The sequence below is a fragment of the Rhea americana genome, unplaced genomic scaffold, assembly GCF_003343005.1.
Source record: "Rhea americana isolate MKP2758 unplaced genomic scaffold, rheAme1 scaffold_185, whole genome shotgun sequence".
Taxonomy (NCBI): Eukaryota; Metazoa; Chordata; class Aves; order Rheiformes; family Rheidae; genus Rhea; species Rhea americana.
This window is the reverse complement of record NW_028185983.1, coordinates 334,020-348,248: the sequence shown is the minus strand read 5'-3', so window position 1 is coordinate 348,248 and position 14,229 is coordinate 334,020. Positions and strand designations below refer to the sequence as shown.

The following is a 14,229-nucleotide window of genomic DNA, read 5'->3' as shown; positions in this document are numbered from 1 at the left end:
AAGAAGAAAGACTGGATAATTTCAAGATGGAAAGACCTATATAACTAAGGTTTCAAATGGAATCAGTGTTCCATCTATGCTTCATAACTGGTTTGACTTTAGATATGAACACTCACACCTCCATTCCTACTAAAATACAAAGACAATTATACAGCCTAATAAGATTTTTTTTCTTAAAATATTGGATGTAGGCAGGAGATATGTTTAATGTATTTATTTAATAAATAAGTCAACTAACACTTCCAATATCACCTATGGATTTGGCATAAAATTGAAAACAGCTTCTCCATTGGGGGATTAACATATGGCAGATGCACCAGAAATATTGGTTCTTTTGTAACAGCCTCTTCTGCAGCAGTCCCCTGTTATCACAAATGATTAGTAGATCACTAAGATACATGACCTACTGGAGTCAGCAACAAAGCTACACTGACATTTTAATGATTAAAAAAAGTTTGTTTGATATGTGAAGTCAGTAGAGTTCAACTAACTACAGCTGCTGACATTTCTCTCTGAAGATGGATTCCCACATGACAGTTTTCCTATCTAGCTGAGAAGCCCAAAAGGCTGCAGCACATAAGTAAAAAAGAAAAAAGGAAGAAAATGACAACATACAAAATCACAACATTGCAAAATTAGAGCAGAAACAAAGCTAAAACTGATGTCATAAAATTAATAACCTTGATGAAGATTGACTCAATTCTTCTGGTGCACTAGCAAATGAAAAGAAAACAAGCAGTATAATGGAACAATTTTCTTTCTCTCCACTGAATATAAGTCATGAACCAGATAGTAATGAATTCTAGCAGCTGTCAAATGCTTGATTCCCCATGCTACACAACCCAATTGTCCTGAAAGCGACAAAACAGGTGCAACATTATTCCATTCTCACCTTCCCTATTTAGGCAACAATCAAGCTAGAAACTATCAGCTAGGAGATAATCTTGGATCATCACAATGAGAGATATTAACTAATATGAATGATCAACTTAGTTTAGCTTTCCATAGAAAAAAACACCCTTGCTTTGTATTTAACCACTTGAAGGTAAGTCCTGGTGCAAGCACAATTAACCACAGAAAAGTAACCATGGTCAAATCAATTAGTCTTTGTTCAAAGTAGAATTAATAGGAAGACTAAATATTTATCATGAAAATAAACAAAGAGGTCAAAGGTAGTGCTTGAATCTATTTACCAAACTAATTACTACTTCAAGATTTAGCCTTATAARCCTATTGTACAGCTTTACAGATAACAATTTACTAAAAAGCATAGAGTCTATGACTTAGTAAACATATTTTTAAAAGTGACCTACCACATAGCTAACTAAACATTGGTGCTTACTTTTAAAAACAAACAAGAACTCTTAGAAGCCTTTTCTAACACTATTTGACATCACACAGAAGTGCTACCCCACGCAGGATCCAGTGCTCTGGAGGCTGAAGGGTTCGAAGATCCACAGCAGCTATGTAATTCAGATCTGTTCTAACTGCTTTTTTGTAGATTGGACAAGAGTATAGACATGGATCTTTTGAAGCTGAGAAGACAGAAGAGACATGAAAATCAATGAAACTGAGTTGAACCACCATGGCCGTAAAGGTCTAGACACAAGGCAAATGTAAAATCCAGGTTACTCCTCTCATAAAGGATCAATTACAAAAAATTCTAGCAAAACAGCACATAAACAAGCTTTGCTTTTGGAGGAGCAAACAAGTTTCCGATTTTACATTCAACATTGGATATTCCTAAMTATTCCTGATCAGATATTGCACATTCCTATTCAACAACAATTCCWATTATATATGCAAAAAAATATTTAAAATACTGCTTTATGGAAATGTATAATCTAGTTTGTTGTCTTTCACCTCCCTAGTTTTCTTTCTATTCTCATAGACTTTTTCTGCCTCAAAGACTAAAATAYCTTCCATCAGCTCCCTCCATCTTTTACTTGCTTCTGTTCATTCAGGTATAGCCTTGTCCAGAAAACATGTGTCTATATACATATGTATACTTTTATATAAAATATGTATAGATGCATGCACACTGCAGAGATACAGCTTAGTGTTCCCCCTCTGAACACTGGCTTTTGAGGCGGGGGAAAAGAAGTTATTCAGCTTTAGGCATCAAACAATTTATTGGTTGATGTGACCGTCACCTTGAGCTTACAGCAATTCATAACAATCTGGGAGCCACATTCCGCAGCCATCCATGTTTCTGATACATATACTTCACTTATGTAACCATTCATATTGAATGGTTATTTAGCTCTTCATAYGAATGAGAACATGCCAGTGAGAAAAAGACTAACTTCATTTACAAACCACTTCAATACCACACACAACCAATACACCAATATACAAAAGCAAGCCTTTTTGTTTCCAGTGTTATGTTAATATCATCATTGGAGTAGACATTAGCTTTATAATAATGTATGTGTTTGTACAGAGAATCATGACCTTTAATTGTAGTAGAAATATATTGCCAATGGAAAACTAAATGCAAGTGTGTTTGGCAGAGAACAGCTCRTCTGTAATGGGTTTTCAAAAAGTTATTAACACCATTAAAACCAAAAGGTAATGACCAATAAAAAATTAGAGCAAATAGTGGCTATTATCAATTACAAAGAGCCAGGCAAAGGAAAAGTCAAAAGGTCTTTCTTTTTAATATGGAAGACTGGGAAGCCTCCCCCACCAAAAAAGAAAGATTCAGTATTTATACAGGAATAGCAATAGCCTCATGAAATCTCTGCACCCTAAATAGACTTTCATGCAGTTGAACAGAATGTTGCCTTGAATTCTGTGAAAACTGCATCCTCTACAAGTTAGACACTTACTGTTATTCTCTGCATATATCCTTATAACCGGCATCATCTCGAAGAGCACCTTGGGCTTAGATTCAACCAGTCTCATGTTTCTTCTGTCCCAAGCAGCTCCTTCCAGATACAGCCCATACACATAGACACCTTCCACAGGAGGCTTTGAGATGTCTTCCTTCATCCATCTAGTGACCTCATTGCACAGCACTACGCTGTCAAGAGCCCAMCCTTTGTTAGCTCGTGTTATTTCCTGCTCCAAACAGCAAGAAAATCTGGAGGTTACATTTTCAAGTGTGTGCAGAACACTCTTTCAAGTGTGTACAAAGCAATACTTTAATTTTTTGTTTATTAGAATCATACTTCTGGTGTATGGTCACAAGTTATCCTCTCAAATACAGAAGTTTTAACTTTGTCTGATGTTCACATTTTCAGAAGTTTGACCTCTAATTGTCAGAGTGGTACTACAAAAAAAGCCTTCCATCCTTTTATAATATTTCTATTTTGTACAATAGCTCAAGATCACAGCAGTAACTTAACGAGCGAATGCCAATGGTAACTGGTTCTTGTGAAATTGAAAATTTTATAGCTTTTATGAATTAGGAAGCCATTAACTATATTTGAGTAAAATCGTCCCAAAGACAAAAGCAAATGCATAATTTGGTGCATACTTTTGGGGGTTATCTTCCATTTCTTACAGTTATAGTCCTCATTAACTGTTTTCTTACTCAGCTACAAAACCACATAAAGAGACTATCAAAAACCTAGACAACACTAGGACATAGATACGTGCTAGATTCAAAACATATTTCAAATTTCATCAATAAATACTTACTGCATTGGACAAGACTCATTTATCTTTCCTAAGCCCTTATTACCCCATGCTATTATGTAAAGCCAGATCTAAGTTTTATCTCGACTTTATAAATATTTTTCAGGATTTTTATTCAAAGAGGTTGGAAGTAATTTGAAAAATGTTTGCCCCACACTGCAGTTACTTAGCTGCTTTAAAGAAGTAAAATGATTATAGGTCAATCACTATTATGACTCTTCATCTTTATCATTTCGACAAGCTTGGGTCGGAAAGAAAACCCCAGCTTAGTACTGTTCACTGGAAAGAAATGTCTTATTTTATAAATTCAAAGTTCTATGTCTGCAGCTTTAGTAAAGTAGTCACCCATTAGAACTTCAGGCTGATATCCAAAAATTACAGTACCCGAGTCTCAGAGCAAGAGGGGAGACTATTTCCCCCTCTCAAAGTCTTCATTCTGTTTCCTCCTAAACTTAACATTTGTCTGAACTCCCCACTGGATTCCCACCTGAATATTCTTCCCAATTTGACAGAGGTTCCAGAGGATTATTGCCTTCACTTTACRTCCAAGTATGTCTATCAGTATAGGCTCCTTTTCATGCAAAAAGAAGTAGCTCACTTGTTAAATGCAGCTAGCATCTTGAGCAAGTAATCAGCAAATCCAAATAGGTACATTAAGAGGTACATCAAACTTCATAGTTTATATGCATTAATAAAAAACTCTCTCATACTTCATGCAGAGAGAATGAATCAGCTACACAACTGCAGAAGCATAACAGAAGATGAACAGAAGAATAACTATTCTGGCAAGTCTCCACTGGGCAAGGACTCATTACAGACCAAAGGAGAAAAAAAAAGAAATTCATGAACTTAGCACCTCCTACAGGGACACTTCAATGGTAACATGATGTATTACTTCTTCATCTTAATAACAGGTAGCTAAAGCTTCTAAAGTAGCTTCGATATATTTGCGGCTGGGGTCAAAGCAGGAAATATATTTTAACACACTAGTGGTTGATAACAAAAAAGTATACATGGAGGAAGAATGCTTCACTCAAGAAATATTGAACAGTTATGCAGTCACATATTTTCCTTGCCGATACAATGGAGTCATGTACATAACTTAGCCTTCATCATACCAATATATGTTAATAAAAAAGTACATCTAAGAATAAGCAAAAAGAGACATTAAATACAATTTACCTGTCTCATTGCAGTTAAAAATCCTTGAGGATTAAAAAATCCTGTCATCCAGAAACAACTTGGTCGGCTTTCAAAAATCCAGTTGTGAAATTGGTGGTTTCTTTCTAGCAGCTCAGTAAACCAGAAACCAAGTGTGCTGGAAGCCCAGGATGCCTAAAAATGGTAATAGAGTGTTCATTTTTTAATTCTATCCAACAGTTTTTAAAACTTCATATTCATGTAAGTAATAAGTAATTCTTCACAAGGTAGTAAACAAAGGCATATAACAAAGCATATTTAAAGTTTCTATTTTATATTTGAAACTATAGTCTGATGGATAAAAGTCATTTCCAGAATGACATTTACTGAAATCTAAAGYAAATCCTTGCTCTGTTCACATTCATGCCTACCATTCCATTTAGATATACTTAAAGTTTCCTGTGGTAATTGTCCATTTAGACATACTTACTGTTTCCTGTGGTAATTACCTATTTTATTACGTTTTTGCAAAATCAGCCTGCTGTTTGAACTAGGAAGAAGTACTATTGACCTGTCTTTCTATAGCCAAGGGTGTTGCACAAGAATATTAGGACTTCTTCTGAAGCAATTTGGCCATTTTTGAAAGCAAAATTAAGGAAATTGAGCTTTGCCTGTGTGAAGATTTATAACTTTTCTTTGAATAGTTCTATCATACTGAAGCATCTGCTCTATCATAGTGAAGCATCTGTTATGGTCTAGGTTTTGTACCATGAAGAAACTTTGTAAAAAAAATAAATAAATAAAATAAAATAAAATAATATACACAGTTGTACATATAAGGGAAAGACTTAGAAGCAGTCTGCAAAACAAAGTAACCACATAAAATACCATACTCATTAGCTGTGCTCCAGATTCCAATACTACAATTGAAGTTCACAAGTTATCCTCCAAATACAGTTCCCTTTCACTATATTTAACACTGGCATTGTTATCATTTACCTAACACGTTCTGAATTCTAAGAGTGTTTCCTCTCCTTAGCCCCTAACTGTGGTAGTAAATATTACAAGATACATCGCACAGAATGTATTTCCTCCCATCAGCTAAAAATAATCATTTTATCCTTATAATTTATGAGTGAAAGAGTAGAATAACTGAATTACATTCTTTAAACTAAAGAGAGATGTCAAAATTCAACCCATGGGGATTGACTACGAATATATTGCAGTGAAAGCTTTTTATAGTGGAAAAAGCTAAAAGCCTTCAAAGGAATAAGCTAGGTGACTGGATTTTGTCTTCGAATATAATCAAGTGTTGCCACTAAAATACTTAGGAAGAGCTGTCCTGCTAGACCAGTAGGTTTAAAGGAAGCCCAATTCCATCTGAAGCTATACAAATATATATATATATATATATATATATATATATATATATATATATGTATGTATATATTTCTGAGCACGTCTATACATGTTTAACAACTCTAAGTTGTCCAGTGAAAAGGAACAAGTCCCAACATATGAAAAAAATTATCACAAGCAGTTTAATAAAATATCATGCCGCTTTTGTGCATCTGACAGTTCCTCTCTCTTTTCTTTGAGACAGATAGTCAGCGTTTCATTTTACTCTGTAAGTGTCTAATTATTACTGAAATATTTACTTTTATTCCAGTTTGGAAATAACACCACTAACACAGCTAGCCTAGCACAATGCTAAAATATGAAAGTTGTTAGACTTAAATTGAAATTAAACTGCTGTCGTTAAGATCATAGCAATATCAGCTGTACCATACCACACATACTAGCACAATCAAGATGATGCAGGTCCAGCAAAGGGCCTGGAGCATCTGACATAGAAGAGAGGCTGAGGKAGCTGGGACTGTTTAGCCTCAAGAAGAAAAGGCTCGGGGGGATCTCATCAACAAGTATAAATACCTAATGGGAGTGAGTGAAGAAGACAAAGCCAGACTTTTCTCAGTGGTTATCCATCACAGGAAGCAATGGGCACATTGAAAGGAAGGAAATTCCACTTAACCACAAGAAGAAAATCTTTTATTGTGAGAGTGATTGCTGTAACAGATTGCCCAGAGACAACGTGAGTATCCTTGGAGACACTCAAAACCCAACCAACTGGGCACAGTCCTGAGCAACCTGCTGTAGTAGGGGAGGGAGTTGAAACAGATACTCTCTAGAGGCCCCTTCCAACCTCAATAATTCTGTGTGTTTCCAGGACTTAGTCTTAGCCTCAAAGAATAGCATCCATGCGGTCCACTAGTATGGCTGCTATTTTTGAAAATCCTTCATAGTATTTGAAATTATTCTCTTCTCTCTAGCCTTCCACGTTACCAATATGCAACAGTCTGTTAAAATGCAAAATGTTTGTAATTGTAAAATTCTTTTCTATTTTTTGTCCAAAAAGAGACTGTTTTGACTGCACTTATTCCTGTCCAGATTCTATCTGAGCAGTCCTGTCTAATATCCACACTTGTATTCAAAAAATGTCTTTATTGTATGCCTGGCAGCTCAATTCAGCTCTGTAAAAATAAACACCTTTTCAAAGAAAAAGAGAAGAAAGTAAATAAATAAAACAAGTGAGGTAGGAATCAAATTAATCAACACCTACTTTTTTCCATCTGGCAGGAATTCTTCCATCATACATGCAGTCTAATGCATCCCTCAGGCTTTCACTCATGATAATTGTTCCATCAATGGCAAGTTTTAGATCAGTAAGAGTGCTTCTCACTAAGGTAATGATCCTCTGCATTTGATCAATCTCTTGTCGCAAAAATATGTTCATAGGCTGAAATGGTCCCATGTTCTTTAATTTCTCYTTTACCTGTAGGGAGAACACCAAAGCCATTTCAAGAGAAGTAAAAGCCAAGGATGGCTTTATGCGAAGGTTGGGCACCAATACAATATTAAGATGTAATACTTTTACTCAGGAAGTTATATGAATTGAAGTCAGTTTAGCATATTCGAGTTTTTTGCATGATAGAAATAAAGGACTTGTTCCGAGAGAAATCTGTGAGGCTGAAACTGACTGTATTCAGAGCCTGGCTCCTGGTTTGCTCCTAACTCTATGAGCTAAGGTAATTTAAACAGCAATGCCCCATTCCAAGGATTCTAACTTTAATTCCAAAAGGCAATTCCCAAGGATTCACTTTGAACTAATCAGAGTGATTACCCCCAGCCACTTTGCTGTAGAGTACTAGTGCTATTTATCAGTAATGTCTGGGAACTATCACAGGGCCAGCCAGTCTTGTATTCTAATACAACTTGCTGTTATGTTTTTACTCAGAAGTGTTAAAGTTATCAAATTAGAAACAGCTGTATGGATGTAAGTAGAAATTTTGTAATCTCTACAGTCCTATTCACAACATAGGTGGAAAATACAGCAACCCTTTTCTTAGTAATATGCATAGCTTTCTACGCTTATTAGGATTTTTCTACCTATCTACTCTAACAAAAATAATATAAATTAATCACTTCCACTATGTAAAAAGGTTTCATTTTCCACRTTTACTTTTATTGATACAAACTACACTTCAATTCTTCATTTCACCTCTAATTTAAGACACTCAGGATCAGATCTGATCTGTCCAAAAAAAGCTCTTCTAATCCTTAGAGGCTAGYTATACAGTGACATTATTTAATATATACCTTTATTAAGCCACATATCCATTACTGGAGATGCCGAGTAGAACTTGAAGGGAGCTAGACTACCTACCAGAAGATTTAACCCATCGTTAAATCAGTGTYCACCTAAAAAACTGAGCAAGCTGCAATCTCAGGCTTCTTCTTCAGCAAGCATAAATTCAAACTAGGATTTGTAACTCAGCTGCTCAGGTAGAATGCACAATTATAATTATGCCTTTACTACATAATACAAACTAGGCTACAGAAAACATAACAGGTATAAGAAATAGGAAAAGAGTCTATACTCATGAGCATAGCCCACATAGGGGAAAGTCATTTCTTTGGGAAAAGAGAAAGGAAGCTTTCAGATCAAGCAAGCCTCCTTGTTCCTTCTCACAGTTGTTCAGCATCCTGGCAGGACAAATTCAGGGTTTCCCAAGCCATCTACCCAGGTATCAGGTCCTCAGGATAACTTTCATTAAAGCACATTGCCAAAGCCTAAAGGCAGAAGATTTCATTCTCCTCAAGAAGGTGAAAATAGAAAATTACCTAATTACTAAAGCTTCTTAATACCTAAATGAGCAAGCTGCTGCTTTGGGAATCTGTTAAAGCTAGCCCTTGCACAAAATGTGGGCTTGAACTTTTTTCTGGTGACACACTGTATTGATTCACATCCATTTCAGAACAAAACTGCTGGGAAATGCTTTATTATTCTCATAACCATGTATTCATGCTTTTTCATACCTTTGCAAAGATACCGAAACATAAAACTTCAGCATTTTCCTGGTGCAAGAAATACAGGAATCTTAACTACTTTACTTGCATTTCCTTCTCATTTATCTGAAGTTCATAATCAGTCTCATTAGGGAAGCAAACTACACTGTCAGCATTCACAAAGTCTAGGGCTCTTTAAGAACTATGGAAAGACCTAGACTGGGATTCTCTCCCTCTCTCTCTCTCTCTCTCTCTCTTTTTTTAAATTAATCAATAGAAATTGTTCAAATTTCCAACTGAACTGTAGTACAGATGATCGGGATACAGAATGCAGCAGACTGGAGTGTCCATGTACTTTGTCACCAATAAATATAAGAAAACACTTTCACCTTCAGAAACATCCCATCTTCCAAATAAACTGAAGAGAAAACACTACTTAACAAAAGAGGTACCTGTGAGACAGGTCTTCATTATAAGTAAAACCACATGGGTTCATACGCCCATAATATGGATCCTGAGATACTGACGCCAGGCTTCAACCAATGAAAGCCATCATTTATCAAATTTTTCAGCATTCAGTTCAGCGTGGAAAAACATTCCATACTAGAAAGTGAAGCAGCCTAAAAGTATCTTGAGAACGTATGCTGAATCTCAAAGTAATGCATATGTTAAAGTTGTAATACTTTTTGGAGCATTAACACACTTGAAACATCAACTCAGTTCTTTAATACAATGTCAACAAGCTTAGTTGTAAAACTGATGACCTCCCACAGTGCAGATGACAACTTAAGCATAAGTGGTTTAATATTTTGAAAAAGCTATTACAACAGCTCTTCAATGCACATCTAGTGACTTCATTATAGATGTTAAGAGTCTGGTCAGGCCTCTATAAAATATGTTTTTAAAGTATTGTCTGTATGAATTAATTCAAAGACACTTTTAGAAAAATTAATGGCATTACTTCTTTTTGACAATAAGACAGGTCAAGGTGAAGTAAATGTTGTCTCTGACAGAATTTCATTTAACTCACTTCAAATGGTACATAATCAGCAGGAAGCTTCTCCAGCATATCATCAGCCAGTCTGGCTACAACTGCTTCTCGGGTTTCACCTCCTCCACCAGAGCTATCTTTGGGCTGTATACTGAGGATGATGTCCAAAACATCTTTGGAAAGCGTACTTTGGTAAGTGATATCAGCATTGGGATGCAAACCAAACACTTCTGGTGTGTCGTAAGCAGGTAGACTCTGCATAGTCAAACACAAAAAGAGCACAGTTGAAAATGGATTTATTTATAATAATACAAAAAAAGAAAAAAGAAAAAAATGTTACTTGGTAAAGTGAGAGGCTTTTTTATACTTTCATCCTGTAGTTMTCTTCAGACAGTCTTATGCTGCTATGAGTTATTTATATCACAGCCCAAACCTCACTGTACTTAAATTCATTTTTAGCCTATGTACAGTATTTTAAGTTGAATTATACTTTCATATCACTATTTTTTATTATTATTATTTCTGTGAGGCTGTGCCCAATACCTTGACGCTATTCTTTGTTCTCTTTAAGAACTGTACACCTTTGGGTACCTCTCTCAAGCAAATCAAATGGAAAAGAAAGAGTACAGATATTTCAATTATACCTATTTACTGCTGTCACTAACAGATATTCAGACTGTTATACAGCAATAAGGAAGCCTCAGAGAAGAGAGTAACCACAGAAACTCAGGAACTTGTGAAAAACTTTTGTGAATTGTTTTATTCTGTTGAAAAGCTTTTGCATTTACCAACCTGTATGTACTGAAGATACTGATCCACCATAGTACATTTAGGTATGCTGTATCCTTTGTAAAAGCAGAATTCTTGACTGAACATATTTTCATTGAACCAAACTTTTACAAAAGTGTTCATCAGTCTTTTATCATAGTCATCTGTCACACGGCCACCATACTGGATCTCACCTATCATGTAACGAACAGTACTCCAGGAGACCCCCTTAAACCAAGCAGAAAGCGTTAACTTCAGCTAATTCTCTTCTCATCCATTTATGTCTTCCTTAGTAAGAACAGCTGATATACCAAATCCTGCATCTCTGTCTCTCTTGAAATAAAGTTATTTTTTACTACTATTTTGTTCCCAGAATCCTGCATTCCTCGAACAACTTCAAGCATCCCTATGATTTCTCAAAATAGAAGTCATAGATAACTAAGTCCAATCTTGCATCCGAGCAAAATGCATATAGCTACATTCTAATCATGCCTTCAATTTCACTAAAATACCAATTACAAAGTAATCTGCCACAGAYCTCTATACAACAATTGACCATATGAAAGTGAGGAATGTAGGAGAAAATCTTATATGGTCTGCTAAGACGACTTTCCAAATTTCTTTATGCTGCCAAAATAATTTGGAGAAGAGAAGTCTTAAAGTTTTTACTCAAAAAGGATTTTAACAAAACGTATTTAAAATACACTGACTCACTTTTAATTATCTGATATAATTAAAGTTGGCAAGAAGGTCTATATTATGATATGATTACAATTCTTAAGTTTGAGGGGAAGACAGATTTTGTTTTGTTTTGTTTTGTTTTTATGCACAAGTTAATATAGACAGTTAACATGCTCAGGATTATAAATCAAATTTAAGCCCACTGCTTAAACCACCTTTCCCACAAAAATGTTAATTACCTTCTTGATATCCATACCATCCAAGTGGTTTTGAATGAACTGCACCGTGGCATTGAAATCAGCTTGGTTAAACTCATAGGGTATGTTCCAACCCAGAGATCCAAACTTGCGTCTTTCTTGAACAGTGGAGTGCAGAAAGGCTACAGCATACAACATCGTTTTCCACTGCACCATGTTACTGACATCTAGTAAATCCTGGCTGACACCTGTTGATTATAAGTGGACTTCATAAGAAACACAGGAATAGTATTTTCAGATTTACTTCAAATCAGTACTAAAACATCATTGGAGATATGCAGGTGAATTCCAACCTCTTCTAAGAGGAAATTATTGCTCTACAAAGTATTCTATTCTGGAGACAGTTTATAGCCTGTTATTGGGTAGCAAAAAAATTAAATGAGTAAACCTCAGAAAAATTTAAGCACTCACAGTTTTCTAATGGTTGAATTCACATAAGTTGTTTTCTCCATAGACATTTTGATTATAGACCTTCCTCACTGTATCTTATGTGAACAGCATTTAACAGTTTATAGAGTCAACAAGATTAATATGTGTTTTTTCTACCAAAAGAGACAAGGAGCTTAACAATTTAAACTGTTTACAAGCATTTCAACTGAGCTATTAGAATCCAATATTTGAGAAGAGAAAAATTATTTCTATGTTCTGCTCTCCAACTAGTTTTAGCATCAGAACTTCAGTAGATCTTCTCTTTTAATTTTCTCAACTTCTAGTTCAAACCAAGGATCAAGCTGTGCCCTGGCATTGATGTGCATGGTTACTCATACTAGTTTACAGGTACTATAGGTAGCTACAATATGACCACATGATGGCATCAGAAAGTCCAAACAATAGCAGAATTTAATTTTAAATCATTACTATTCTTGCACTCAACACTCACCACCATATGTTCGCTTTAGTCCAGCTCGGAGTCCTTGTGGTGGTTCATTGGTGAATTTAATAGACATTTGAAGAAGATTGATTGGGAACTGTTTGTGAATTTCAGTTGTCATCCACAGTCGAAAGCCTTCATGGACAGTCTCTGTCTCTGTTATAGTGTCCATCAACTCATCCAAAAAGTCAAGTCCGAGGTGGCAGTTTTGCAGAAGTGCCCAACCTCCCTAGTGTAAAACAGCAGAATATACAGTTATCAGTAGTTTCAGCTGCAAACTGAAAGCACTAAAATCACTTTTTGTTCATAATGTAAATTAGGAACAAAGCCATCATATCTAAGCTATATTCAAGTGCTTGTGAGAATTGTTAAAGGAAAAAAATACTCCACAGTCAATTTTGCACAACTGGCTCACCAAAACAAAACCAAAGCCTTAAGCATTTGTTTTCACATATATTTGAAAATGGAGACCAATAGTCACAGTAATGGTATATGTGCAATTAGCAAAATATTTTTCTGCAAGAGAAAGCTCAGTTGAGCCAAGCTGTGGGCTGATCCTTTTATGGGGTTTGTTAGTTTGTTTGGTTTTATATTTTTAATGATCTCAGTAAGAACTCCTTATTTGTCTAATCTGGTCTTTTCAAATAGTCGCTCTGCAGAATGCACTTTTTTTCTCAATTAAGTTTAAAATATGTCTATATGTGGTCATAGACCTSATAAGCACATAGATAGATAAATTTTATTTTTCTAGTTACACCCATAACTACATACACTGGTCCTCAATAAGAGASCTCAAAAATACCTCTGCAGACAGAGCAAGCTGCTAAATTTGGTTCTTCACAAAAGCCACAGGCTTGGAATCAATATACATACATAGTGTTAATCTACTGCCACAAAACATAAGTACTACACTTCACTAAGATGTTTTATACACCTCTTCATTAAGGTATGTGAGACAGTGTGGGGAAATGACTGYCTTTTTCTTAAATAAATGAAAGAAGCTGTTTATCTTTTGTATATGGTTCTTCTCATCTCCTCTGCTAATCAGCCAGTAATGGGAAGTTGTCAAATGTGAATCTGAGGCAAAAGTCAGAGGAAAGTTGGTTATACAGACAGGGAAGAAGCCCATAACTCAGGAATACAAGAAAATTAACCTGTTCACATCAGCAGGTATAGCAGTACTATCACCCAATAGTCAAAGCATATTAAATTGAAATATCTCAGATTTTCTTTCTCATACAGGAAATTTGAATCTTTGTCCATCCCAGTCCAAAATCTAGATTACAGCAATACAAAATGCTTTGCTTTATAGCTTTACTTTTCTCAAGGTTATGTAACCATCAATAATATATGTGGAATTCATCATTTTACAAATCATGTTTTTATTACTAAAAGTACAAAAAAAAGTAAAGTGCTTTTTGATGCATATTTAGTATTTACGTAATCCAAATAATTTATCAATTTAGACATGCTCATCAGTCACAACCTACAGCAAAAACTCCATTAAATAGGAACAATATTGATGTTTGCAC

General features: G+C 35.3%; 1 protein-coding gene across 1 annotated transcript in view; it reads right to left on the bottom strand.

Annotated features, from left to right (window-relative positions):
* Nucleotides 1-1,338: 1,338 nt before the first annotated feature.
* The window catches only part of DNAH5 (dynein axonemal heavy chain 5), a 198,939-nt gene continuing 186,048 nt past the window's right edge, over nt 1,339-14,229 (bottom strand). The window contains exons 74-81 of the mRNA XM_085302093.1: nt 12,707-12,926; nt 11,809-12,014; nt 10,913-11,116; nt 10,160-10,375; nt 7,403-7,615; nt 4,825-4,977; nt 2,832-3,063; nt 1,339-1,535 (exon numbers count right to left, since the gene is read on the bottom strand). Coding sequence (XP_085158219.1) covers nt 1,384-1,535; nt 2,832-3,063; nt 4,825-4,977; nt 7,403-7,615; nt 10,160-10,375; nt 10,913-11,116; nt 11,809-12,014; nt 12,707-12,926 — 1,596 coding nt within the window. The 3' untranslated portion in view covers nt 1,339-1,383. The remainder of the gene's footprint in view (nt 1,536-2,831; nt 3,064-4,824; nt 4,978-7,402; nt 7,616-10,159; nt 10,376-10,912; nt 11,117-11,808; nt 12,015-12,706; nt 12,927-14,229) is intronic.